At 36.6% G+C, this 26,597-nt stretch overlaps 2 protein-coding genes across 2 annotated transcripts; one reads left to right on the top strand and one right to left on the bottom strand.

The window, feature by feature from the left end:
* Nucleotides 1–21,903: 21,903 nt before the first annotated feature.
* LOC127105768 (protein EARLY-RESPONSIVE TO DEHYDRATION 7, chloroplastic) lies at nucleotides 21,904–23,812 on the top strand (the record flags this gene model as incomplete). The annotated part of the gene is made up of 4 exons (XM_051042975.1): nucleotides 21,904–22,907; nucleotides 23,014–23,180; nucleotides 23,273–23,357; nucleotides 23,455–23,812. Coding segments are annotated over 4 exons (1,440 nt in total), but the record flags the coding sequence as incomplete, so codon positions are not given.
* Nucleotides 23,813–23,849: 37 nt separating this feature from the next.
* LOC127105767 (amino acid permease 4) lies at nucleotides 23,850–26,335 on the bottom strand. Its single transcript, XM_051042974.1, has 8 exons — nucleotides 26,109–26,335; nucleotides 25,910–26,036; nucleotides 25,578–25,811; nucleotides 25,393–25,486; nucleotides 25,083–25,297; nucleotides 24,846–25,003; nucleotides 24,526–24,753; nucleotides 23,850–24,385 (listed from the first exon to the last, which is right to left on the bottom strand). The coding sequence occupies exons 1-8, from the start codon at nucleotides 26,154–26,156 to the stop codon at nucleotides 23,960–23,962; spliced, it is 1,530 nt and encodes a 509-aa protein (XP_050898931.1). The 5' UTR covers nucleotides 26,157–26,335; the 3' UTR covers nucleotides 23,850–23,959.
* Nucleotides 26,336–26,597: the final 262 nt, after the last annotated feature.

The following is a 26,597-nucleotide window of genomic DNA, read 5'->3' as shown; positions in this document are numbered from 1 at the left end:
TAAGATTGTTTATGTTGCAGATATCTTATGCAGCAGAGTTAAGACACCAGTCATGGTACATGGACTCTAGATGCTCGCGACACATGACGGGAAGAAAGTATATGTTCCAAAGCCTGGACTTAAAGATGCTGGCTTCATAGGTTTCAGAGGAAATCATAAAGGAAGGATCAGAGGCTCCGAAACTATTGGTAATGGTACTCTTCCCTCTATATCTGATATTTTCTATGTAGAAGGATTAATGCATAACCTGTTATCAATAAGTCAATTAAGTGATATCGATTATGATGTAATCTTCAATCAAAAAACATATAAAGCAATTAATTAGAACAGTGGAACAGTCCTATTCACTGGCAAGAGGAAAAACAATATTTACAAAATAAATCTTTCAGACCTAAAAGAACAAAATATAAAATGTCCGATGTCTGTTCATGAAGAGCAATGAGTATGGCATAGACGCTTGGGCCACATTAGCATGAGAAAACTATCTCAGCTAAATAAACTCGAGTTAGTTAGAGGTCTACCCAAGATGAAATTTTCTTCAGATGCTCTGTGTGAAACATGCCAGAAAGGAAAATTTTCCAAATCATCTTTTAAAAAGAAAAATATTGTTTCCACCTCTAAGCCTCTGGAACTTCTTCACATTCATCTGTTTGGTCCTGTTAAAACAGCATCAGTCAATGGAAAGAAATATGGACTAGTTAGTGTTGATGATTTTAGTCGCTGGACATGGGTAAAATTCCTAAAGCACAAGAGTGAGTCTCACTCTGTATTCACTAACTTCTGTTCTAAAGTGCAAAACGAATTTGACTCTAAAATCATCAAAGTCAGAAGTGATCATGGTGGAGAATTTGAAAATAAATTTTTTGAAGAACTATTTGATTCTAATGGAATATCCCATGATTTCTCTTATCCTAGAACTCCACAATAAAATGGAGTTATAGAAAGTAAGAATAGGACACTCCAAGAGATGGAAAGAACCATGATCAATGAAACAAATATGGCTAAACACTTTTGGGCTGAAGTAGTAAATACAGCGTGTTATATTCAGAATAGAATCTCTATAAGACCTATTATGGAGAAGACTCCCTATGAACTGTGTAACGGAAGAAAACCCAACATTTCTTTTTTTCATCCTTTTGGATACTCTTGCTTTATTCTGAATACTAAAGAACATATGAACAAGTTTGATTCAAAAGCACAAAAAGGTATTATGTTAGGATACTCAGAACGCTCTAAAGGCTACAGAGTATACAACACAGAAACCAAAATTATGGAAGAATCAATTCATGTTAGATTTGATGATAAGCTTGACCTTGAAAAGTCAAAGCTAGTTGAGAAACTTGCAGATATGGAGATTACTCTTGCAGGCTCTGATGAAAAGACCAAAGCACCAGAAGTATCTGATAAACAAAGTCCAGATGCAACTAAAGCCTCAGCTATCCAGAAGAAATCAAGAAGTCACCCCAACATCTCTGAAGATTTGATTCTGGGAAACAAGGATGAACCTATCCGAACTAGATCAACATTCAAGGTACCTGAAGAAATTCCTCTAGGACTAGTATCTCTGATTGAGCCCACTTCCTCTGATGAGGCACTTCAAGACAATGACTGGGTTCTAGCTATGCAAGAAGAGCTAGATCAATTCTTAAAGAATGACGTTTGGGATCTTGTTCCTAAACCCAAAGGCACTCACATTATTGGAACCAAATGGGTGTTCAGAAACAAACTGAACAAAAAAGGCGAAGTTGTCAGAAATAAAGCTCGACTGGTGGCACAAGGGTACAGTCAACAAGAAGGCATTGACTACAACGAAACCTTTTCCCCAATATCCAGGTTAGAATCTATTCGCTTGCTTGTTTCATTTGCTGTAAATCATTCAATCAAACTATATCAAATGGATGTCAAGAGTGCATGTATTAATGGCTATATATCAGAAGAAATGTATGTCAATCAACCTCCAGATTTTGAAAACTCAAATTGTCCAGAACATGTTTTTAAACTTAAGAAATCTTTATACGGTTTAAAACAAGCTCCTAGAGCTTGGTATGAAAGACTAAGTAATTTTCTTCTGGAACATGACTTTATTAGAGGAAAAGTTGACTCTACACTCTTCTGTAAAAACATTAGCAATGACCTCATGATATGCTAGATATATGTTGATGACATTATTTTTGGTTCAGCTAATCCTTCTGTATGTCAAGAATTCTCTGAGCTAATGCAGGCAGAATTTGAAATGAAATGCAAGAACTAAAGTTCTTTCTAGGAATTTAAATCAATCAAGCTTCAGAAGCCACCTATGTTCATCAAAGTAAATACATTAAAGGCATTTTGAATAAATTCGAAATGGAGGAATGCAAACCTGCTAAGACACCTAATAGATTATTCTCTTAGACGATTGGTTGTGTAATCTTTCAAGATTAGTGGATTAAGTCCCTTTTGAAGGCGAAATCACCTTGGTCGTGTGGACTGGAGTAACTTTGAATTTCAAGCGAACCAGTATAAAATTCTGTGTGTTCTGATTTCTGAAAAAGTTTTTATTTCCAAAAACAATTCAAACCCCCCTTTCTTGTTTTTCTCAACCTTCAGATTTGACTTTGTTAAGTTAATATCATTGGATTTAGGGGATTGATGGAATGTACATTCCATCTCCCAAAATGAATGAATAATATTAATTTGGTAAAAGTCCTCCTTTGACCAATTTGAGTTTTGATTCATCCCATCCCCTCTTCATCTATTTCCCCTTCTTTATGCATCCATCTCATTTGGCATATGATATCTCTAAGTCCTAAGGCTAGATGATTGCAAAATCAACATAAGTATGGATGAGATTAGGCCACCTCTTTTACATATTCTTTTTGTGTGTGGTATGTTTCATGAGCATAGTCCATTATACTATGTCTCTAACATGCATTATCACCAAAATTCTATTGCCCGACCTCAAATAGTTGTGACTTCTACATAAGTCCAATTACGATTGCTTAACATAGCGCTAAATTTTTGACACAAAAAGGCATAGCATTCTAGTTAGTGAGATTGTAAGTCTCCCCTCTTTCATGGTATTGTGTGGAAACTTGGCCTTTTTTCCTTCCTTTGGAAGATGTCTTGGCTCAAGGATCCATGGTTGTGATAAGTGGGTTGAGCGTTCTCCAAAGAATGACTTAAAATGAAAAGCAAAAGCAAAACAATACTAACTTCTAACTCATTAACAACTAACATTTAACTTCAAGTCCTTTATTTTGATGCACTTTAATTTTTAAGTTCTATTCATTTGCCATTATTCATACCATTATAATTGTTTATGTTAATGGCATTTTCCCTTTGTCCATTTGGACCATATTGTGATATATCTTGCTTGTGTATATTTTGTTTGTTTGTTTGGTCTTGGACCATTAATGTACATAATAAGAACAAAAACCCTAAAAACTTTTGTGTGGACTATTGACTTGATCTTGGATAAATTAGACTTAGGATTTAGGCAACCTCCCTATGCTAAAGGACTTGGCCAATGCCAACTTTTGTGAAACCAAGTGATTGCAATTTGAAACTTCATCAGATACATCATTCAAGATACCTTTGAGTTCATCTGCATCATGATCATTGTGAAGTTATTATTTTGAACCTGTGACTTGTGGAATTCATATGTTACATGGGTTAATTTGAAGGAGATCATGGAGTGGATAAAACTTGGATGTGGCTATCTTTATTTGATGCCTTGATCTTCAAGTTGATATTGTATGCATTGTTTGTTGCTTGATTCTAATATCCAAGGGAATTTGGGTTTCCATATGGCGTTCTTGCCTATTGGGTTGCTACCCATCGGTTAGATCTTCTCAACTCTTAACTTTTAATTTTGTGCATAGGATTAGTCTCTTTATCTCCTCCCCATTTATTTAATATAAAAATCTCTTCCTCCTTTTAAAAATCTTCTTTGTTTGAACTAGTTTTGTTCTAAACTTTGACCATTTTGCAAACTAGAAACTTTGGCCTTATGTCATTGCATTTTAAAACTTCTTTTCTTAATCAAACTTGTAAATGAACTTAACTATACTTGACCTAAACTTTCAAAATCCAAAAAAGAACTAACTCATTCAAACCATTTTCAGGCCTTTGTGCCCTTTCAAACTTAATTTTGTTAAAAGCAATGCATCCACTTTGAAATTTGTATCACGAACTACGAGGTTTTGATCCCTCATTTTTATGTTGGTACGTAGGCACAAGTTCGAAGGTCTTGCCAAACACAAAAATATAATTAATGAATTCTTTTCTTATCCCCTTATTCTATTTGTTTGTAAACATCACTTTGTCCAAAATACATATGCACACAAAAAAGGGCTCCCTAGGAGTACCTAGGACACTTTGGGTGCTAACACCTTCCCTCTGTGTAACCAACCCCCTTACCTGTAATCTATGACATTTTATTAGTTTTGATTTGAAAACTTCTTACTTTTGGGTTTTGTTCGTACTTTTTCCATTTTCCATTTCCCTTGGAAACAATAAAAGCGCGATGGCGACTCTTGTTATTTGATGTCTTGCTTATCCATAGCTTGATGATCATGAATTTACTTCTACAACGGGGTCACATAAAGACCAACATACATAAGTACCAAGGTTGGGTCAAAAATGAAGGCGAAGTTGATTGAAATATTGACAGAATACAGAGACTGTTTTGCCTGGGATTATAACGAAATACACGGTTTAAATCGAAGCGTTGTGGAGCATTGAATTCCTATCCAACCTGGGAAAAGGCCAGTGAAGCAACACCCCCTGATGATTTGCTCCTGAAATCACCTTGAAAATTAAGTAGGAGATCGAAAGACTCCTCAAAAGTCGTTTCATCAGGACTATGAGGTATGTCGAATGGTTAGCTAATATAGTGTTTGTCATTAAGAAAAATGGAACTCTTACAATCTGTATAGATTTTAGAGATCTAAATAATGCCACACTAAAGGATGAATAATCGTTGCCCGTGGCAGAAATACTGGTCGATTCAGTCGCAGGTTTTGAATATTTGAGCATGCTTCATGGCTATTCTGGCTACAATCAAATTCTTATTGCTGAAGATGATGTCCCCAAGACAATGTTTCGATGCCTTGGAGCTTTAGGGACATACGAATGGGTTGTGATGCCGTTTGGTTTAAAAAACGCAGGAGCGGCCTATCAAAGAGCTATGAATGCCATATTTCATGACTTCATTGAAATATTTATGCAGGTATATATTGACGATATTCTGATAAAGTCGTCATCACAAGGAGATCATCTGGATCACCTTCGATGCTCGTTTGATAGAATGAGAAAATATGGATTGAAAATGAATCCATTAAAATGTGCTTTCGGTGTACACGTAGGAGACTTCCTGGGTTCCGTGGTACATAAATGAGGCATCGAGATCAATCAAAACAAGACAAAAGAGATTTTAGATCTCAAAATCCCATCGACAAAGAAGCAGCTCCAATCTTTGTTTGGGAAGATAAACTTCCTAAGACGGTTCATATCGAATCTAAGTGGCAAGACGAAGGTGTTTTCGCCACTACTCAAACTTAAGAAGGAAAGTGATTTTCACTAGGGACTAGAGCAACAAGAGGCTTTCGATGCCATCAAAGGATACCTTATAAAGCCTCCCATTTTCTTACCCCCTAGTAGGAGGAAAAATATGAGTTTGTATATTGATGCGTCAGATACAACCATAGGGAGTATTTTAGCACAAGAGGATATTAGTGGTGTCGAAAGACCTATATATTACCTCAGTAGAATGTTAATAGATGCTGAAACTAGGTACAGTCTGATTGAGAAACTGCGCATATGCATGTACTTAAAATGTATGAAATTAAAGCAATATATAAAACCAGTTGATGTTTATGTTTTGCTTCACTACGATTTTATTAAACGTATGTTGTCTAAACCTATTCTACATAGTCGAATTGGAAGATGGGCACTATCTTTAATAAAGTTTTCTTTGACATATAAACCTTTAAAGACTATGAAGGGCCAAATTGTAGAAGATTTTATAATGGATCATGCTATGATCACAAACCCGTGATGGTTATATTTCGATGGGTCGAGCCACAAAAACGGAACATGAGTTGGGGTGTTGATATTATCCCTACAGGATGTTCCGACAAGATTCAAGTGTAGAATCAACGAAAAATTCTCCAGCAATGAGGTTGAGTACGAGGCCCTAATAACTGGTCTTCAAATCTTGAAAGAATTGGGAGCCAGAAGAATCGAGGTGAGAGGTGACCGGAGTTGGTAATTAAGCAAGTCACACGAGAATACAAATCCATCGAGGAAAATCTGTTAAAGTATTTCGTGATGGAAACTCAACTGTTGGAGTACTTTGAGGTCACCGACATTACGCATGTACCAATAAATGAGAACCAAGAAGCCCAGATCGCCTCTGAGTATAAGATGTCGAAGTCGAGATTCTAGGACTTTATTGAATTTCAGGAGAAGATGGTGTCAGACGCACCACCACGAAGGGAAGACATCCTCGATGGATGTATCAGATGTGATGAAGTTTCCGATGACGAATGCCTCGAAGATTTCGAGTTCGAAAATTTTTGGGGACACAAAGTTTTCACTATTAGAAATTCATCACCATCAGATTGGAGAAACCCAATTTCAGAATAATTAGAGAATCGAGTCAGAAATACTAATAGGAAAATCAAATACAGAGCCTTAAGCTATGTGTTGTTGGGGAATGAATTGCTGAAGAAAACACCATAAGGAGTATTACTTAAGTGTCTGGGACATACGAAAGCATATTTTGCCATATCTGAGGTGCATAGTAAAGCCTGTGGTGCACACCAAGCAGACCACAAAATGAAATGGCTACTGTTTCGACAAGGCATTTATTCGCCTAGTATGTTGAAGGATTGTATCGAGTTCGCCAAAGGATGCTAGGAATGCCAAATGCATGCAGGCGTTCAACATGTACCAGCAAGTGAGTGGCATGCCGTTATCAAGCCATGGCCTTTTAGGGGTTGGGCGTTAGATGTCATTGGTGAGATTCAACCGGCCTCATCGAAGCAACAAAAGTTTATCCTCGTCGAGATATACTACTTTACTAAATGGATCGAAGTTGTCCCTTTGGTAAAAGTAGATTAGGAGGCCGTGATCGAATTCATCCAAAAGCATATTATATATCGATTCGGAATCCCATAAACCATTACCATAGATCAAGGTTCGGTTTTTATGGGGAAAAAGATGCAGGAATTTACCGTTGAAATAGGTTTCAGGTTGGTCACTTCCACACCTTATTATGCATAAGCAAATGGTCAGGTCGAAGCGGACAACAAGGTGATAATAAGTCTAATTAGAAAAAATGTTTCCAAAAAGCCAAAAAATTGGCACAGGACTTTGGACCAAATCCTATGGGCTTGTTGGACGTCCCCAAAAGAGGCAACAAATTTGACGACTTTTCGACTAACATTTCGGCACAATGTCGTATTACCAGTAGCAATTTGTTTGTAGTCAGTCAGAGTGCAACCCCAGAAGGATCTTCAGTCGGAACGATATTGGGAGCTAATGTTTGACGAACTGGTTGATTTTTACGAAGAAAGATTGGCTGCGATGGAAACACTGTCACGACAAAAAGAACACATGGCTAAAGTATACAACAGAAAGGTAAAAACAAAAACCTTCGTGGTGGATGATTACGTTTGGAAAGTAATCTCACATATGGATCGAAGAGATCGAACCTTAGGAAAATGGTCTCCAAAATGGGAGGGACCATTTCAGATAATCCGAACATTTACCAACAATGCTTATGAAATCCAAGAACTCGATATGGATCAAAGGGTTTTGAGGGTTAATGTGAAATATTTGAAGAAATATAAACCTATGATACAAGAAATCCAAATCCAAACATGACGAAAAATTCATTGATTCGTTAAGTGTCCTAAAAAGGCATTACAAAAAATAGTTTGTTGACCTTATAAGATCAGAACAAAAGAAAATCAAGCGAGAAATCTAGATTTGAAATCCTCAAAAGAGGTTATCTCATGAACAATCCTATTATCTGGAAAAAAAATTCTTCCCACGCAGCTGCTTCATGTTGGCCTCGATTTTGAGGGCCTTTTCCCCATGAGAGATTCCTTCAGAACTTCGCAGTCGAGGACTTCTTGGGCAGGAAACTCTTCATCCGTCTCTAAGGAAGCCATTTTCTCTTCCACATCAACAATTTTTCTATTAAGTTCGGCTATCTGTGCTTGGTAGTCCAAAATTTGTTGGTCGAAGGCTTGTTGTCGACAGAGGCGTCCTTTTTCTTAGCTTCAAATTCGCTAAGTTTTTGCTCACATGCTTCACTGGAGTCCCACTCAAGCCTCATTTCGTTGAGCTTCGTCTTGGTTGGAAAGTCATTATTTTGGAGGAGGTTAAGGTCTATGACAAATTGAGTGAAGAATGCCTCAAACTCGACAAAATACTTGACCATCGAAGCAGGAAGTTCATGAAGTGCAAGTGCATCAAGTAATTTGAAGAAGTCACGGGCTAACCCTTCTTCTGTTTCAAGAGCAAGTAAAAAGTTGCACTTGAATAGTGACGCCTTCAGTTGTTGGAGTGTGAAAGTAGCTCAGCATTCAGCTCTGAGGAAGGAGTCATAGTCGAAGACGGAGGTGGCGCCTCGGTCGAAAGACGATAGAGTTGTTGTAGTTTCCGAAAAGACTCTGCTGGGTTCCGTTGTTTTATGACCCTGATTTCACTCGGAGTTAGAACGCTAGTGGACACACCTTCATCAACAAAATTTGGCAGATTTTGAGTTGGTTGGGAGACAAGATTCTGTTCGACCTCTGACGAGACACTTTGGAACTCAGTCTGCCTTTGTGGACTCAAGATAACTTCGGCAGTTGGATTGTCGGCCCTATCTTCTGCCATAATTTTGGCCGGAGTCAAAGTGGCCATAGGTTCCTGGAGGATGAAAAATTAGAACTCACGTAAAAAAGAAACCCACAGGTTATTGAAATAAAGATGGACGAATACTTGAAGGGCCGTGTGAGGTGGAGAAATTGTAGAAGTCCTTTCTGGATCATGAGGGGCGAAAACCTCCTTGTGGTCATCTTGGATTGTAGGGGTCTAAGTCGAATGAGCCACCTTCGAAGGATTCTTTTTAGCCTGAGTCTTTTTCCTTTGGATGGGAGTAGAGGGCATTTTGGGTGGTGCCCTCGATGTCAGGAAATGTGCGAATGCACACTACCGTCGAACTCTTCGTTGTCGACTGAAGGGACTTCTTCAGGGACCTGAATTGCAAGACAAGTAAGAGGGTGATGAAAGTTGTTAAGATGGAAAACCTTCTTGAGGACATTGATGCAAAATACCTGCGGTTTTGAAGTCGATGGCGCCCATTGCTTTTTAGAGGGCTTGGCAAAAGCTGGTTCAGATGAGGGAGCAACCCTCTTTCGACCCTGATAACATAAACTTTCAGTTTTGTGTGCAAATAAAAAAAGGGAATAAAATAGTAAAGTGTACCTTTCTTGGGGCTTCATCGACATTGTCAGTTTGGATTATATGGTCGGGAGCATTAACAGATGGTGGCGGATGCAGTATGTCACCGACGATGGTGGAAAGAGAATCGATCATAGTATGAAGGAATTGGTCACTAAAAAGGCTTGACTCTGGTAGACGGCCCATCATTCATCAAAATCGACTGTTGTTAAAAAGGAGTGTTGAAATTTGAACACAGGAAGTTCATAACGTTGGGTAGACTTGCAGAAACGAAGGCAGGCTTTATGGTCATCAACATTTAACGATCAACCAGACCGTACAATGTCGGTCACATGTGATACTAGGGGCTTTGGGACCATTTTACTTAAACCAAATTGGCGAGCCACCGAATAGGGTTGATAGCTCATAAAACCGTATCCCTTCGACCCTGTTTCAATTATGTAAGATAGCAAGGTAGGAGTAAAAAGTGCTCTCCATATTGCATTCGATTGTGTTGCAGCCTGAGGAGAGCCACCTGGGAAGGGATCTTTAAACCATTTTGGGCCGAAGGCTCGATCAGCGAATGGGGCCATACCAGAAGCAAACTTATCGGTCTCGATAAACATATTCAGGTACTTCATGAAGAGTTGTTTATTGGGAGTCTCCAGGTGTGTTGTTAAAGCCAACCTAGCCCGTTCGATTGGTTAATCTTCATTTAACCTCATGATGCATTCCGACACGAGGTAGCTCAGCTGATACTCGAAGGTGGAATTTAACTAGTGTTGTAGGAGCCACAATGGACCCAAAAAACTCAGGGCCTTATGAGTGTTAGGGATGAGTTTTAGTTTCAGGGTTGCAAGCCCCAAAGACTGATACAAAGAGGCTAGTAGCAGTTTACCAAAAGAAACTCGCCGATCCTCATGAATTTGGATCGCCAGGTTGATGTAGCTCTTCGCCACCTGCAAGGAGCCGAGACAAAATACATAATATGAAACCCACAGTGTGAGGAAGGCTATGTGTTCTTCGTCGGGTACCTCGATGGAGTCTTTGTTGTGGTGATCCTTGATGTAATACTGAGACTGTCTCGACTGAATGAGAAAGTGTTTTCTGTCGGAAGTGTGGGGTCGAAGGTATCTCCCAACGATGAAAGACCAGTAATGGACACTACATCGAAGAGTGTGGGCGTCAGCATTCCACATGGTAGTTGGAAGGTGTTGGTCGAACCCTCCCAGAAGTACATAGAAGCCAGCAACATGCAAGGATTGATGCGATGGGCATACCTAGATATTTGGATGGCATCAAAGATCCCTGCACTCCTCCCTTGATGTTGGTGTTTTCTCTGAACTTTGTTAAGCCATGCCAAATACTCTTTATTACCTGGAGTAGGCATGGATCTGAAGACTCTGGCTTTAGCCTCCACAAACCTAACGTCGATAACCCCGGACTTGCTGAAGGAAGGAGGAGCAGAAGGTTCATAGCCAGGGAAAAAAGCTTCGACAACTTTTGGTGAGGATTTTGGTTTCGTAAGAGGCCCATGAAACACAACTAATTTCCTATCAACAACGAAAGGAATCAACATCCGTCGCTGCCAGATTTTCATCACCGCTTCATCAGAAGAAGCAGGTTGAAGAATGCAGTTCATGCTCTCCTTTGCAGTGAGCTTAAAAGCGACGAGGTTGTTCCCAGTAGAGAAAGAACCTACGTCTTTAGTGTGAGTAGAAGAAACCATGAATAAACAGTTTGAAGAAACTGTGGTGAGGCTGGAGGTTTGGATAAAAAATTCGCTGCAGAAGTTGTTGAAGAAAGATGTGAGAAAAAATGCATATACGTAGTTATAGAAGTAGAAAAGTTTGGAGGATGAAGAGAGAACTATTTATAAGCTAGCAAGATGAACAATAAAGCACTAATCGAATGACAAATGTCCAATGAGGGAGTAGTGAGAGAGTTAGTGGTGTCGGTTGCAATCCCACGACCTAAGGGGTAGCTGATAATGATGACAATGTGTCAGGGAAACCATACTACAGGAAAGCCATCATCACACATTAAACCATCATTAATGATTAAACGGTTAGCTAAAATTTCGACAGACAAAAGGCAGGTTCCTTGATCGACGAGATCAAGTCGAAACCATCATTTTCAGGGGGCAACTTGTTAGCTGACAAATTTCGTCCAAAAGAGCGGAAAAGTGTGGTCGACCATAGGGTCTGTCGGATGATTAGGTCGACGAGGAAAACTTATAATCCAGGGTCGACATGGAAAGGGGCCAGTCGAAGTCGAAGGCCATCACTCCATGATGGGGAACGACCGTGGATGTCTGAAATGTGGGAAACTACCTACAGACGCGGGAGAAGTGGGCCGACACGTGTCATCTCGGGACAAAGTTGCAGCCTCCCAACGGTTATTTTTTACTAGTATTTAAGCAAGTTGTAGGGATCATTTCAAAAGGTGGCATTTTAGCATTTGCAGTAGGAGTACACTTGAAGTATCAAAGTGTTTACGAGAAAAAAGTCATATCCCTACAAAAATGTATTTTTTCTTCCACTTATATTTATCAGTCATTTAACTTACCGAATTGTCTTTTTTTTTGTCTTTATTTCCACCAGACTTTTGTCTTTTATTGCATTTCTTTACTGTATTTTAAACTTACCAAGAGTTACATTCACTCCCTTTGAACATTCCAAATACTTTACCAACTAAATAACCATACACTCAACACCAAGTCTAGGATTTTGTAGCGGGTCCTGCAAGTAAGCCTGTGATAGGAAGGCTAGAGATTATTGGCGAAAAATAGGTGTGATCTTAAACCCAATGCAAATGATAAGATAACATGAGGGATCTTAGAGTCAAAATTAGGGTCTTACAGGTATGTTTTAGAAGTTTGGTTCTTTGTACCATGTCTCTAACATGCATTAACATCCATATTTTATTGCCCGACCTCAGATAGTTGTGACTTCTATATAAGTCCAATTACAATTGCTTGACATAGAGCTAAATCTATCCCAAAAGGCATAACATTCTTGTAAGTGAGATTGTAAGTCTCCCATTCTTCATGGTATTATGTGAAAACTTAACCTTTTTTTTCCATTTTTGAGAGCTAGTGACATACTTGTTGATTTATCCAATTTGGATCCCTTCTCACAGATGATGTCTTGGTTCATATCTTCATACTTGTGAATGAATGGTTGAGTGTTATCCAAGGAATTACTTAAACAATTGAATTCTTCACTAACATTTGACCAACTTCTCTTTACTAACTCTTTACTTTTATGCCATTTACTTAATGTAATTTAAATTCTAGCACCTTTATCATTCATTTCCATTTACACTTTATGCAAGATGTTTATGTTTCAGTCATCTTCACTTTACTCACTTGAGCCATATCTCTATGATTGTATATATTGTGTGTTTGTGATTTTGTTCTGTTTGTGGTCTTAGAACCTTAAAATACCTAATAACAACAAAAACCCTAAAAAATATATTGGTGGACTGTTGGACCTCTTCCCTTGACTTGATCTGAACTCTTGGACTTAGAGTAGGCAACATTCCCATGCTTTGACAGACTTGGCCAATGCCATTATTTGAGACATAGTCATCTTGGCCAATGCCATTTGTAGCGGAAAATTCATGACCATCAAGCTATGGATAAACTTAACGTTAATAAAACCAGAGTCACCACCGCGCTTTTATTGTTTCCAAAGGAAAAGGGAAAAGTACGAACGAAACCCAAAGATAAGAAGTTTTCAAATCAAAACTAATAAAATGCCAGAGATTATAGGTAAGGGGGTTGGTTACAAAGAGGGAAGGTGTTAGCACCCAAAGTGTCCTAGGTACTCCTAGGGAGCCCTTTTTATATGTGCATATGTATTTGGTATAAAAGATGTTTGAGAAAAATAGAGTGTGGGGATGAGAGAAGAATTCATTGAATATATTTTTATGTTTGACAAGACCTTCGGCCTTGTGCCTATGTACCAACATAAAAATTAGGGATCAACACCTCGTAGTTCGTGGTAAAAATTTCAAAGTTGGTGAATTGCTTTTAACAAAAATTTAATTGAGAAGGGCACAAAGGGGCCAAAGGTTTGACTGGGGTTGTTAGTTCTTTTTGTCTTTTAAAATTTTAAGTCAATATGATTAGATTTATTTACAAGTTTGGTTTAAGAAAAAGAACTTCAAAAATTCAATGGCATAAGGCCAAAGTTTCGACTTAAAATAAGGTCTAAGTTTGAAATCACTAGCAAAGAAAGTTTTTGAAAAGGGGGAGAGATTTTGAAATTTAAGAAGTGGGAGGAGATGGAGAGGCTATCCTAAGCATAAAATTAAAAGTTAAGAGTTGAAAAGATCTGACCAATGGGATACAATCCAATAGACAAGAATGTCATATAGAAACCCATTTTCCTTTAGACTTTGAATCAAACAATAATCAACAAGCAATTAGCTATATCAGACATCATGAAGGTCAAGGCATCAAATAAAGATAGCCACATCCAAGCAAGCAATTCCCATAGCTAGTAGTCTTCTTTGTGTTCTCATGTATCAGATGAAATATTCCTTGATCAACTCAAAAGAAAGCATCAGACACAAGATCAAAATAAAAATTAACACCAAGAAAAAGTAGCATATGAATTCAAACCAATCCCAAGACTTGCATCAGATGAAGGCTTAGTTCACAATAACTTGCTCTAAAAAATGTTGGCATTGGCCAAGTCCTTTTGCATATGGAATGTTGGCTAGTTCTAAGTCCAAAAGTTTAGATCAAGATCAACAGTCCACCATACATTTTTTAGGGTTTTTGTTGTTTATTAAGTGTTTTAAGGTCCTAAGACCACAAACAAAATCAAAATGCACAAACAAATATATACAATGGCTCAAATGAGCAAAGTGAAAATGACATAAACATAAACAAATTAAAGGAAATGTAAATGGAAATGAATGATAAATGACTGAAAATTAAATTTCATAAGATAAATGACTTGAAAGTAAAGCAATATTAATAAGAGTTAGTCAAATGTTAGTTAAGTGTTAGTGGTGTTTTGCTTTTTAATTGATTAAGTCATTCTTTGGAGAACACTCAACCATCCATTCACAAGCATGGATCCTTGAACCAAGACATCTTCCATAGGAAGGAAAAAAGGCCAAGTTTCCATACAATACCATGAAGGATGGGATACTTACAATCTCACTTACTAGAATGATATTCCTTTAGGGTCAAATTTAGCTCTATGTTAAGCAATCGTAATTGGACTTATGTAGAAGTCACAACTATCTGAGGTCAGGCAATAAAAATTTAGGTGTTAATGCATGTTAGAGATTTGGTATAATGAACCAAACTCCTAAAATATACCACACACTAAAAGAAAAGATCAAGAAGGATGAACCTATCTCATCCATACTTGTATTGGCTCATCTGACACAAGGCCATTGATAAACCAATTAGCCTTAGGACATTTGAGATTTCATTGGTCAATGAAAGGAATGGGAAAGAATAGGGATGAAGATGAAGAGGGAGGGGAATGAGAGAAACACAAATTGGTCATGGGAGGAATTTTACCAAATTAAAATCATTCATTCATTTAGGGAGAAGAAATCTACATTTCATCAATCCCCTAAATCCAATGATTTTAATCCAACAAAAGTCAAATCAACCTTGACCAAGGCCCAAACAAATAGTCAAACATCACAAGACCATAAAAATGGCTCAACATAATTTTTACATATTTAATCAATTAAACAAATCAATTTAAAATGCATTAAAATTCAATTTAATTTGGTCAAAGCCTAAAATCTCTTCAAAACACTAAATAAATGGCCAAGAGATTTATCCTAGGTCAAACAAGGTCAAAGGACCTTAGACAAAAAATTCATGATTTTTGAAAAGTCAGAAGTATTTTTAAATAATTTAAAATATGTACAAAAACATTTAATTCATGAAAAATATCAAAATTAATCCAAAAAATAATTTTAATTCAGAAAATGAAAGGAAAAAATATTTAAAGATTTTTGGTGAAAGTCCCATATTTTTTGGATTAAAAATGAAATTATTATGAATTAAACAAAATAAAGAAATTAAACATAAAATCAGAAATTAAAAAGAAAATCAAAAAAACAAGGGCCATCAGATCTCCCTTATTAATTGAGGTGGCAGATTTGATGGCCAGAAGTGCGCATTCGACCAACACTTGAGTCAAACGCGTGGCATACGTGGTAATCACATTGGATGATCAGGATTAGAACGTGGAGGGAAGATCTGATGGATAGGAGCAAGCCACCACACCACCGGAGCTAGGGCTCTGGTTGTCTTCTCTGGTGGACCTCACCGGACTGGTTTCACCACCAACCACCATAAAAATGAAAAACAAGGACATGGATTTAAAGAAAAAATGCTCAGGAGCTCGAATTTGGCCTTAATCTTCTCCAATTCCAAGTATATAAAAAGATACATGGATTTGAATTTTGAGGATCATGAACTGAGTTTCTTCGATTTAACCTCAAAGCAACTCAATCTTGTTGCCTATATTGGTAGGAATTCAGCCAACCAAAAATCACAAAGAATAGTGAAGAATTGAGAGAGAATCGAAGAGATGAAAATTCTGAAAAATTCCCTTCGAAGGAGCTTCAAGCTTGCTTGATCTTGATTCCAGTCGTCCTTGGCTTGGTTTCAGAAGCTTGTAGGAAGTGATTAGGATCAAAGAAAAGCTTGGACTCTTAGAGTTTCAATCTCAAAACAGAATGAGATTTGAAGCTCGATTTTCAAATGAAAATCTTCAAGATTATCCTTTAATGGTGAGGGTTTGGATTGCAGGTTCAAAGCTTGGGCATGAGGTCCTCAATTCTGAGCCAAGAGGGTTGTATTTATAGCCAATGTGATTCATTTCCACACACTTTCAAATTTTACCAAATTTAGCAATTTGCATTGCATGCTTACATGGGTGTGTGATAGGTCCATCAAGTGATGTATTCAGGTCCAAAAATGCTTCTGTACAATGCTGAAATCATGTCATATGGCCATGCATTTGAATTTGAAATGTGAAGGTGAAATCCATCCAAATGGTCCTTTGAAAAGAATCCATGCGCAAGTCCTTCACTCCTTGGCCAAATTAGGTGATATTGGACATTTTGGAAAGGTGAGATTAAGGGGAACAACTTTCATGTTGAACAATTTTCCATTTGAAGCTTTTATCATGATGAATTTTGAGGTGGAAGTTTGAAAAATCAAACATATTTGAAAATTTTCTAAGTACCAAGTCAAATGTTCACTTCTTCCACCTTGAATAAATTTTGCTATGGACTTCAAATGGAAAAAGTTAATTCATAAAAGTTGTATCTATTTCAAACCTCTTCAATCTGGCTACAAATTTGACCTCATTTGGATTTGGCATGAAGGAGTTATGCATTTTAGAATTTGAGGAAAATCACTTGTTCAATGGTAATGACCCAAAATGACCTATAATGTTTCCTCTTGGCACATGCATTTGCAAGTTGAATTTGAACTTATTCAAAACATCAAAGTTTAAAAGCACATCTTTAATGTGATTATGGAACTTTAATGGCTTTCATATCATAAGAATTGAGCAAGTTATGGTCCTTGGAAGTTGACCTCCTAACTAGGGTTTGGACAAAATGACCTATAATATTTCACCATAAAAACGACTTTCCAAGCAAAAATAGCTCATGACTTCAACATGAAAGTTGTTTTAAATATCATAAGGAGTAACTTTTAGCTTGGAATAATTTTTATATGACAAAAATTATAGGAGATAGGGTCTAGGGAACCCCAGTTTTGACCATTTGACTTTCTCTGATCAACCACCATGAACCAACTTGCAAAATTGAAATTATATTGATATTTTGGACACATGGAGGATAATATATGTCTAATATGATGTAATATGAACTATACCTTGAAATATTTGATCAAATGTTGAAGAAACTTGCTGAGGAAGTCACACAAGATACCGAGATGAATTAGGGCTTCCAAGGCAAACAAGTTTCAAGCTCTTGATGAATTCTTGATCAAAATGATATGTGAAGACCACGGGGATCCATATATGATGTATATAACCAATGTAAAGCATATCTTGATTAGTCTCCTTGCATTGAGGGTCTCAAACCCTAGGTATGAGCTTGATGAGGCATTGGTGGATGCACACACACTACCTACAAAAGCAACAAACTACACATTGACATATTTTTGGTATTTTGGTTAGTAAATAATGAAAAATAAATTATGACACAATAAAATATGCTTGGTGATCTCTCCCAATGCAAATCCAATGAATGAAGGGTAAAGAGGATGCCAAGGTGTGATCCTAAAGCTAATGGATATGATGAGATATCATGAGGGATCTTAGGGTCAAAATTGGGGTCTTACACCATTCATCTAAGACAAAACTTGAGAGTTTCCTTGGTTCATCTATTACTTTGTCTCTGTGCTTAAATTGTTGTATTGTTATTGTTGTTGTCTGATGATTGTTTCTCTGAGTTTGCCACAAGGAATATTTCATCGGATACATTTGAAGACACTAAAGATTGCTTGCTTTTGGAATGCTTGCTTGGATGTTATGGCAATATTTATTTTATGCCTTGGTCTTCATTATTAATTGCTTGGACGTTGCTTATGCTTGTTGCTTTCTCAATAGTCCAAAGGAAATGGGTTTCTATCTGACATTCTTATCTTGTGGATTGCTTCCTATTGGTCAAATCTTTTCAACTTTTAACTTTTAATTTTTGTCTAGGGTAGTCCCTTCATCTCCTCATCTTCTTCTTAAATGTATAAATCTCTCCCTCCTTTTAAAAAACTTTCTTTATTTGTGTTTTCAACTTAGACATGTTTTAAATGAGTAGAAACTTTGGTCTTATGCCATTGATTTTTAAAATATTTTCTTAATCAAACTTGTGAATAAACTTAATTATATTGACTTTAATTTCAAAAGACAAAAAGAACTAACAACCTCATCTAAGTCTTTGGCCATTTTGTGCCCTTTTTCTTTTAAACTTTTGTTTAAAAAAATCCACAAATTTCTTTTGAAATTTTTACCATGAACTATGAGGTTTTGATCCCTCATTTTTATGTTGGTACGTAGGCATAAGACTGAAGGTCTTGTCAAACACAAAAATTATAATAAATGAATTTTTTTCTCATCCGCCCATTCCATTTTTATCAAACATCATTTTCAACTAAAACACTTGCACACAAAAAAGGGCTCCCTAGGACACTTTTGGTGCTAATACCTTCCCTTTGTGTAACCAACCCCCTTACCTATAATCTCTGACATTTTATTAGTTTTGATTTGAAAACTTCTTAACTTTTGGTTTTGTTCGTACTTTTCCCCTTTCCTTTGGAAACAATAAAAGTGCGGTGGCGACTCTGATTTTTTCATTGACGTCGGGTTTATCCATAGCTCGATGGTCACGAATGCACCGCTACACATCCTAACACCTCTTTTTAAACCAAAGAGTTTTTGTTTATGAATTTTTTTAGCGAGTTTAATCATTGGTACTTAGAGGGAGACACGTATCTAACCATTGGCTAAGTACGTCCAACAATCAGAATACTCGGAGCTGAGAGGATATTGGTATCCTAACCACTCTTTTTCACTCTCAGATCACCAAATTAAACTTGTTTTATTGTTAAGTGTTTTGAATGGAAGTTAAGTATCAAGCTACAAGATAGGTACGACCAATAATCCAAGTACTTGAGAATGTTGTGCACAAGTACGTACATCCCATATTTTTCCTTCTAGTTTGTTGTGAAAATATTTTGAAAGATCACATGACATTGGATCAAGTGTTTGGAATTGATTTATGAAATATGTGAGAACTAGATTGAGATAGAAGTGTGAGAATATAATGGAATGGATGATATATTTGACATTGGATCAAGCACTCGCGTTGGTTTCAAGTGAATTTGATTTGCGATAAGCACTTGACGTTGGATCAAATATGTCTTATTCTTTTGGAAAAGTTATTTTTTATCGTTTCGATTTTATCTTGTTAGTTAACATGCAAATAACAATGATAAAGGAAAGTAAATCCTAAACTATTACATGTTCATGGGAATGAGGACATTTTACCCATAATGGGGGGATGAATTATAAACCATACATGAAATGGGAAAGATTCATACAAGCTTACAATGGTACCATGCCTAAAACAATCAAGTGGAAATGGTCGAATTAACCACGTTCATCATCATTCAATGGATGCAAATGGAACGAATGAAACAAGAGTGCAAATTAGAGACTAGGCCTAAAGTTAATCATGCATCAAAATGAAACACAAAGCTAAATAGGATCATGTGACCAAGTGATTTTCAATAAAAAAAAGAATTAAAATCCAATGAGTAATTAAATGCATGTTAACCACAAATTTAATTGAGAATTAACATACAAATAACATTCAAAATCTAACATTATGGATCAATGTTTTTAGAAGTGAATCAATGAACTATACTAATCAGGAACCTAATTAATTCTAGGTTAACCATATTTTCAAAGTATTTTTCAAAGCAATTTCAAAGTGATTAAAAAAAGATCAATTAAACCTTATGGAGATTTAGTCATTAATCATGTTAATTTTTAATCATTTTATGAAAAAAATGCATTGAAACAATTAAAAAAAATAAAAGATCAATCAAAAGAAAAATGCAACAAATATAAAACAAAAATCCCAAAAATGGCAGGGGTACTGAGACTAAAATGAGTGTGAATAGTATTCTAGGGCCTTCACGTGCCTTATCTAATATTGAAAAAGGCTCATGAAATCATGAATAAGATCAGACCAAGATAGGTTAGAGCATGCCTTATCTTTTTCATCAGATTCTGAGGTAGAACCTGACTCAGACTCTGAATCAGAAAGTGTAAGAGCCATCAGTAAAAGATTAGCTTTTTCAGCTTCTCTGTCTAAATATTCTTCATCATCAAGTTAATCCCATGTTGCCATGAGACCTTTCTTGAACTTGCTTTGAAACTTTCCTTCAGAAGGCTTTTCTTAAATGATTTTTCATTTAGGACAATCATTTCAGAAGTGATCAGATTTGTTGTAATTGTAGCAAATCTTCTGATCATCTTCTCTTTGGAACAAAAGCCTTTGAAGTTAGAGCTACTTATAGAGAATCTATTGTTACAGTTGGTTAGATGTTGAAGTCTCTTGAAAAGGAAGGTAATTTCCTCATTATTAGAATCCCCATTAGAATCTTCTTAAATAGAAGCATCTTCTAGTTTTTCTGACTTTTGAGAATATGGAAATCTGATATGTAGTTTTTCTGACTTAAGGATTAAGAAATCCTTTCATACTCACAAAGAAAATGACTTAAAGCAGAAAATGTTTCTTGATTTCTTCAAAAAACACACTTGTCCCACGAGTCAGTGTTTAAAGATTAAAAATCCTTTCATACTCACAAAAAACTGACTTAGAGTAGATTTTTCCTTATGCGGTTTCCATTTTGTAATGATGGAGGAAACTTCAAGGAAAAATGAGTCGCTGCTTGAGTAGTTTTTTCTCACTGGATCTTTTCTGTTTCATTGTTAAGTGAAATAAGAATAGTCGGGCCCTGATACCAACTGAAGGTGAGAAAAATACACAAGAAGGGGGGGGGGGGGGGGTGTTAAATAAACGGAGATGTATGAGGCGTTGTTTTTGTAAATAATAAAAATACAGATGTTGGGGTTTGAACCCATGATCAGATAATTTTATCCCTCAGTTTTTCATTATTCGAGGTGTTAAGTGACATCTTTTCATGTTACCCTTCGTTACGTCGCTTCGATAGCTGAGGTTACATCTCTTTCACGTGCGACATTAGAAGCGTTATTTATAATAGTGCTTGTAGGCTATCAATTTTGTTTAAATTACTATCTAAAACAACTAAAGTAACTTAAACAACTAACCACAAATCAAAAAATAAGAAGAGATTAAATTTTGAAATACTTACCTAATCAAAATGATGAGAAGTAACTTTAAGGTATGAGAAGCTCGAATGTTGCAGAGCTCTAATCATAGAAACTTGAATGAATGGAAGAGAAGTTGGAATGTTACAAATTTGTTTTGAGAACTTTTTAGAAAATGAAAAAAGAGGAAGAGAGAAAATCTGACGCGGGATATAAAACAAAAGTATCAATAGATGCATCTTCAAACCACTCACTTTAAAGAATGCATCTACGGACATAGCTTTTACATATACATAAGTATCTCTAAAATAAATTCTATATAAAAGGGATGCCTTTTCAATATAATATAATTTAATGTAATCTAAAAAAAATGATAAAAATAATTTGTCCATAGATATATCTTTAAATTCTTAAAACATTTTTAAATTTTGTGATAAGGAAAACTCATAATCTGGTAAGGAAACACTCGTAACCGTGGAAAGAGCAACCCATACAAAAAACAACGCGGGAATTTCTGAATGATTCTCCGTTCGTTCCATAATCAAATCAATCATCAGTTTCTTAAAGAGAAAGAAATAACAGCATCAATAAGTCGGCAGAGTAACATCTCTCAACCTCCACAGTTACTACACGTACTCTCCACCGCCACGTCTTCTTTTCTTCCACATGTCGGTTTTGTTCCATCTTTATAAATACAAATAAATCTCCTCAATATCTTATACTAACTATTATACATATTCTCATAATCACATTCGTTCTCTTCCTCACTTCAAAAAACACAACTACTATGTCTCAAAAAACATCATTCTACCCTCAAGTTGAATCCACCAATCCAGACGCAAATTCTCCCTTCTCCCATTCATCTTCCTCTTCATCCATGTATCCATCAATCACCACTGATAATCTCTCACCAGAATATCCAAAACCTGCACAACAACAACAACAACAACAACCATCAGAACATGTTCTCGTCACTGTCCCCGACGTGATTCTCCATCTCATAGAAAAAGATTCAAGCGTCCACTTAGCTTCCGGCGACTTAACCATAGTAAGCCTTAAAGAAGGAAACAACGTAGCAGCAGTTATCGCTCGCATCGGCGATCAAATCCAATGGCCATTAGCCAAAGACGTTTCAACTGTGAAACTCGACGAGGACCATTACTTTTTCACACTTAAGGTTCCACAGAGTAATAGTAAAGAAGATATTGAGTCTGAAGTGTTGAACTATGGAATGACGGTTGCAACAAAAGGGCAAGAGAAAGGTTTGGTTTTGAAGGAACTTGATAAGGTTCTTGAAAAGTATAGTTTTCTTTCTGTGGAGAAGGTGAAGGGTGTGAAAGGGTGGGAGGTTTTGGAGAAAAAGGAAGTTTTGGAGGAAAGTTCTGCGGCTGCTTACTGGACAACGTTGGCACCAAACGTGGAGGATTACAATGGAAGATTTGCAAGATGGATTGCGGCAGGATCAGGACAAATGATCAGAGGGATTCTGTTTTGTGGAGATGTTACTGTGGAGAGACTGAAATGGGGGAATGATTTCATGAAGAAGAGGTTGCAACCTGGTTCTTCTCAATCACAAATTAGTCCACATGCCATGGCGAGCATGAAAAGGTTCGAAAATTTGAAAATTCGCAAGTTTTATATATATGTGAATTCAGTTACTGCATGCTTTTTTATATAGTTTTTGATGTTGTTATTTATGTTTGAGTTTTTTCAGGGTTAAGAAGTTGACAAAGATGTCAGAGAAAGTGGCTCTTGGTGTTCTCTCTGGTGTTGTTAAGGTGTCTGGATTCTTTACTAGTTCAGTGGTGAACTCGAAACCGGGGAAGAAGTTATTCAGTCTTCTTCCTGGAGAAATTGTACTTGCTACCCTTGATGGATTCAGTAAGTTAATTTTTATCTTTGAATTTATTAATTAAGTGCTTATTTATTGTTCTTGACCATTGATTCTTTGGCTTTTTGCATATGATGTTCAGATAAGGTGTGTGATGCTGCAGAAGTAGCTGGAAGGAATGTTATGTCTACTTCATCAGTTGTGACCACTGGACTAGTTTCACATAAGTAAGTTTAATTAATTCTCTCTAATTTAATTTTCTGTTATATATCATGATTCGGTATGATTGACGTTTTTTTCTTGTTTGTTTTGGTTATATATTAGATATGGAGAACAAGCAGGCGAGGTTACAAATGAAGGGTTTGGCGCTGCAGGGCATGCAATTGGTACAGCTTTGGCTGTGTTCAAACTAAGGAAGGCACTCAACCCCAAGAGTGTGATCAAACCAACAACAATGGCTAAAGCTGCTGCACAAGCAAGTTCTACTCAACTGAAGGCTAAAAAATAAGAACTCAATCATGGCAACAAGAGAATGAGAATCAACTAAGGAAAAATGGATTGTATTTTTTTTACATTTCTACTAGTCCAAAATATAGGTTCTTCAACATGTTTTAGATAAGGTTGCTTATCAGTTTTGTTTTTATCTGATGTAAAATATATAAACTGCATTAATATTTTTCCACTGGTTTACTGTCTTAGGTATAGTAATTGCACATAGATTTGTATACATTCAAATATGGCATATTTCAAACCATAACTTTCATTCTAAAATACATCTGTTTCCAACAGTTAATGATACAATCAAACTCTCCAAGAGTGTACTTTTCACTTAATAACTAGTTTTGAATGGCTTATAAGTCTTGAGATCCAAAACCACCCCAGCAATGGATCCAACAGCAGCCAATATTGAAATGATGAGGCAACATCCACTAAGCATCTGAAGTCCAAGCCACCTATTAGTCCATTTTCCAATCTTTTTCTGTGAGATGTACATGTCTATTGGGAAATAAACTGTTAATGGCCAGAATCCAAAAGCTCCAAGTAATCCAACTACATCATTGAAAAATGGTAATAGCATGGCTATGATGGTTGTCAACAGCACAAAAATAGTCCTCCATATTAAGCGGAAGAAGTTGAGTTTGTACACTCCAATGCAGGGAATTGTTATATCATATTCTGCTGTCACAAACTTGTTTTTCGGCCACTTACTTGCACTCCACTTCTCAACAAATGCAAAAAAGGGCTGGGAAAATACCTAACACAATATAATTTACAGTTAAATCTGATCGACATACAGATACCAAGCATGTGTATCGGTCGTCTCTGACACCATAGACGCATTTAATCTGAAGTGTTGGTGCCGCATATGGGCTTAAGAGTAGTAAGATATAATACCTGGTATGCTCCAATAAGGTGCACAACAATTGCAAAGTTGGCAATGTCAAGAAGCCAATAAGGGTTATAGAATCCAAAACCAGTCAAGAGATTTCCAGGTACATGATCTCCAAAGGCGGCATAACCCATGCTTCCACATAGTATATAGAACGTTGTAGTAACCGTGATGCTCAACATAGTGGCCTTTTTCATGGTCTTGTGCTCAGCAGGAGGAGATTTTAAGGTGTCCTATGCAACAGAACAAACATGTTTTCCTATGTAACATTGTGCATTCTATAAAGAAATGTGTATATTATCATGATGTGCATTATCTGAATTACCTGAATTTCAATGAGGATAATTGAAAAGGAGTATGCAAAAGCCATTGCTCCTAAGGCTTGTAAGCTCCTCCATATTTTCTGTGTGGCAGTGACTGTTCCAGCTGGTGTCACTGTGCCAATACTAATTCCCATCAAGCGACCATGAAAAGTTCTATTTTCTACATGATGAAAAATAAGAGTGAGAAGTTGCATAAGAAAAGATAACTATAGTTTCTGTATACACATTTCTACTTGTACCTGCTACTTTGGCCACACCTAAACCCAATCCAACCACAGAATAAGTGAAGGACATGATAGCTGCAACTATAGATAGCCACCAAACTTGATCAAAGTCCGGGATTTGAGAAAGTATCACTTCTGCTATACCAAATGCTATCATGTACACATTACTTGACATATGACATGGATCATTTCCATGACTCTCGTGGTAACAATTTGACCTTTTTATGGCCCTAAGAAACAGGCAGAAATGTCAATAACACAGCATCAATACAGTTAATAAAACCGAAAATAAATAATTAATGGCACATATGCTTTGGCAACTCACATCATGCTAACCGAGGCAGCAATAGTGTATCCAATCGCAATTCCAAACAGATTCACATATTGAATCAAACCACAAATTTTAAACTTCTTTCCTCCTGAAACTCAAAAACAATGACACAATCAAATCTAGTTACATATAAACACACCACACATGAATACATTACATGTTCTTGATCTCGATGTTACCTAAGATAGACTTTACTGCATCCGTGTAGGTGTAATTTCTCGGTCCAGCAACAGAATCATCTGTTCTGTAACACTGTGTTAGTAAACTGGAAGTATAGAGATTGATGACCGCGAATAGAAGCATGACAACAGGTCCAACACCCCAACCAAGCTGAGCTATTGCCCATGACAACGAAAGAACTCCCGAGCCTATCACAGCAGTGATGATATGTGCCGTTGCTGTCCAAAATGTTCCTGCAATACAATACAACAATCGATTCATTAGGAATCAAACTCGCTACTACGAGATTTAGTATTAAGTCAAAATGTTAAATATAGTGTAAATTCTGAACCTGTTCTCTTGACGCGACCATCGTCGTCGAAGCACTTGGACTGAATGGTGATTGGTTTAGTCTCAGTTCTGATTTTAGGCAGTGGTTCCAATTCTATGTAGTGTCTGATATCTTTCCTCTCTTCTATCTGTAATAGAAAATTGAATATATCAAACATATAAAAAAATTATTAAAAAAAAGAGATTAAAATTGCTCTTACAACTCCTTGGTAGATTCTGCTAGGAAGAGTTCTACTTCTTGGCAACATTGTTATTGTTAGTTGAATGTGAATTTGCTGAAAGTGAATGAGGATTTTTTATAGGAAAAGTTGATGTGTGTGCATTGTACAACCAACGTACAACACGTTTTCAGTGATAAATGATAGCTAAAACAGTGATATTTTATCATGATTATTGGAGAGGAATTATTTCAGATTGTAATGAATGTACTTTGGATGGTTATGAACACGTGGTGGCTTATGAAGAAACAAACAAATGGTCATTGGTCACACTTTAACTGTAAGAGTGCATGGGACCAACTACCGATTTAGATGGTTAAATAGGAGCCAACAAAGTTGTATCTATCTACCACATGTTTGTGGAATTTAGAATGAAGGGATAAGAAAATGATAACTTTGTGTTATTGCGTTCCAGCATGGAGTTTTTATGTTCTCTTAAGGTACATTTTCTCTGAATAAAAAGGATATCAT

Source organism: Lathyrus oleraceus, chromosome 7 (assembly GCF_024323335.1).
Source record: "Lathyrus oleraceus cultivar Zhongwan6 chromosome 7, CAAS_Psat_ZW6_1.0, whole genome shotgun sequence".
In the NCBI taxonomy this organism is placed as follows: Eukaryota; Viridiplantae; Streptophyta; class Magnoliopsida; order Fabales; family Fabaceae; genus Lathyrus; species Lathyrus oleraceus.
This window is presented reverse-complemented; position numbering and strand designations above follow the sequence as displayed.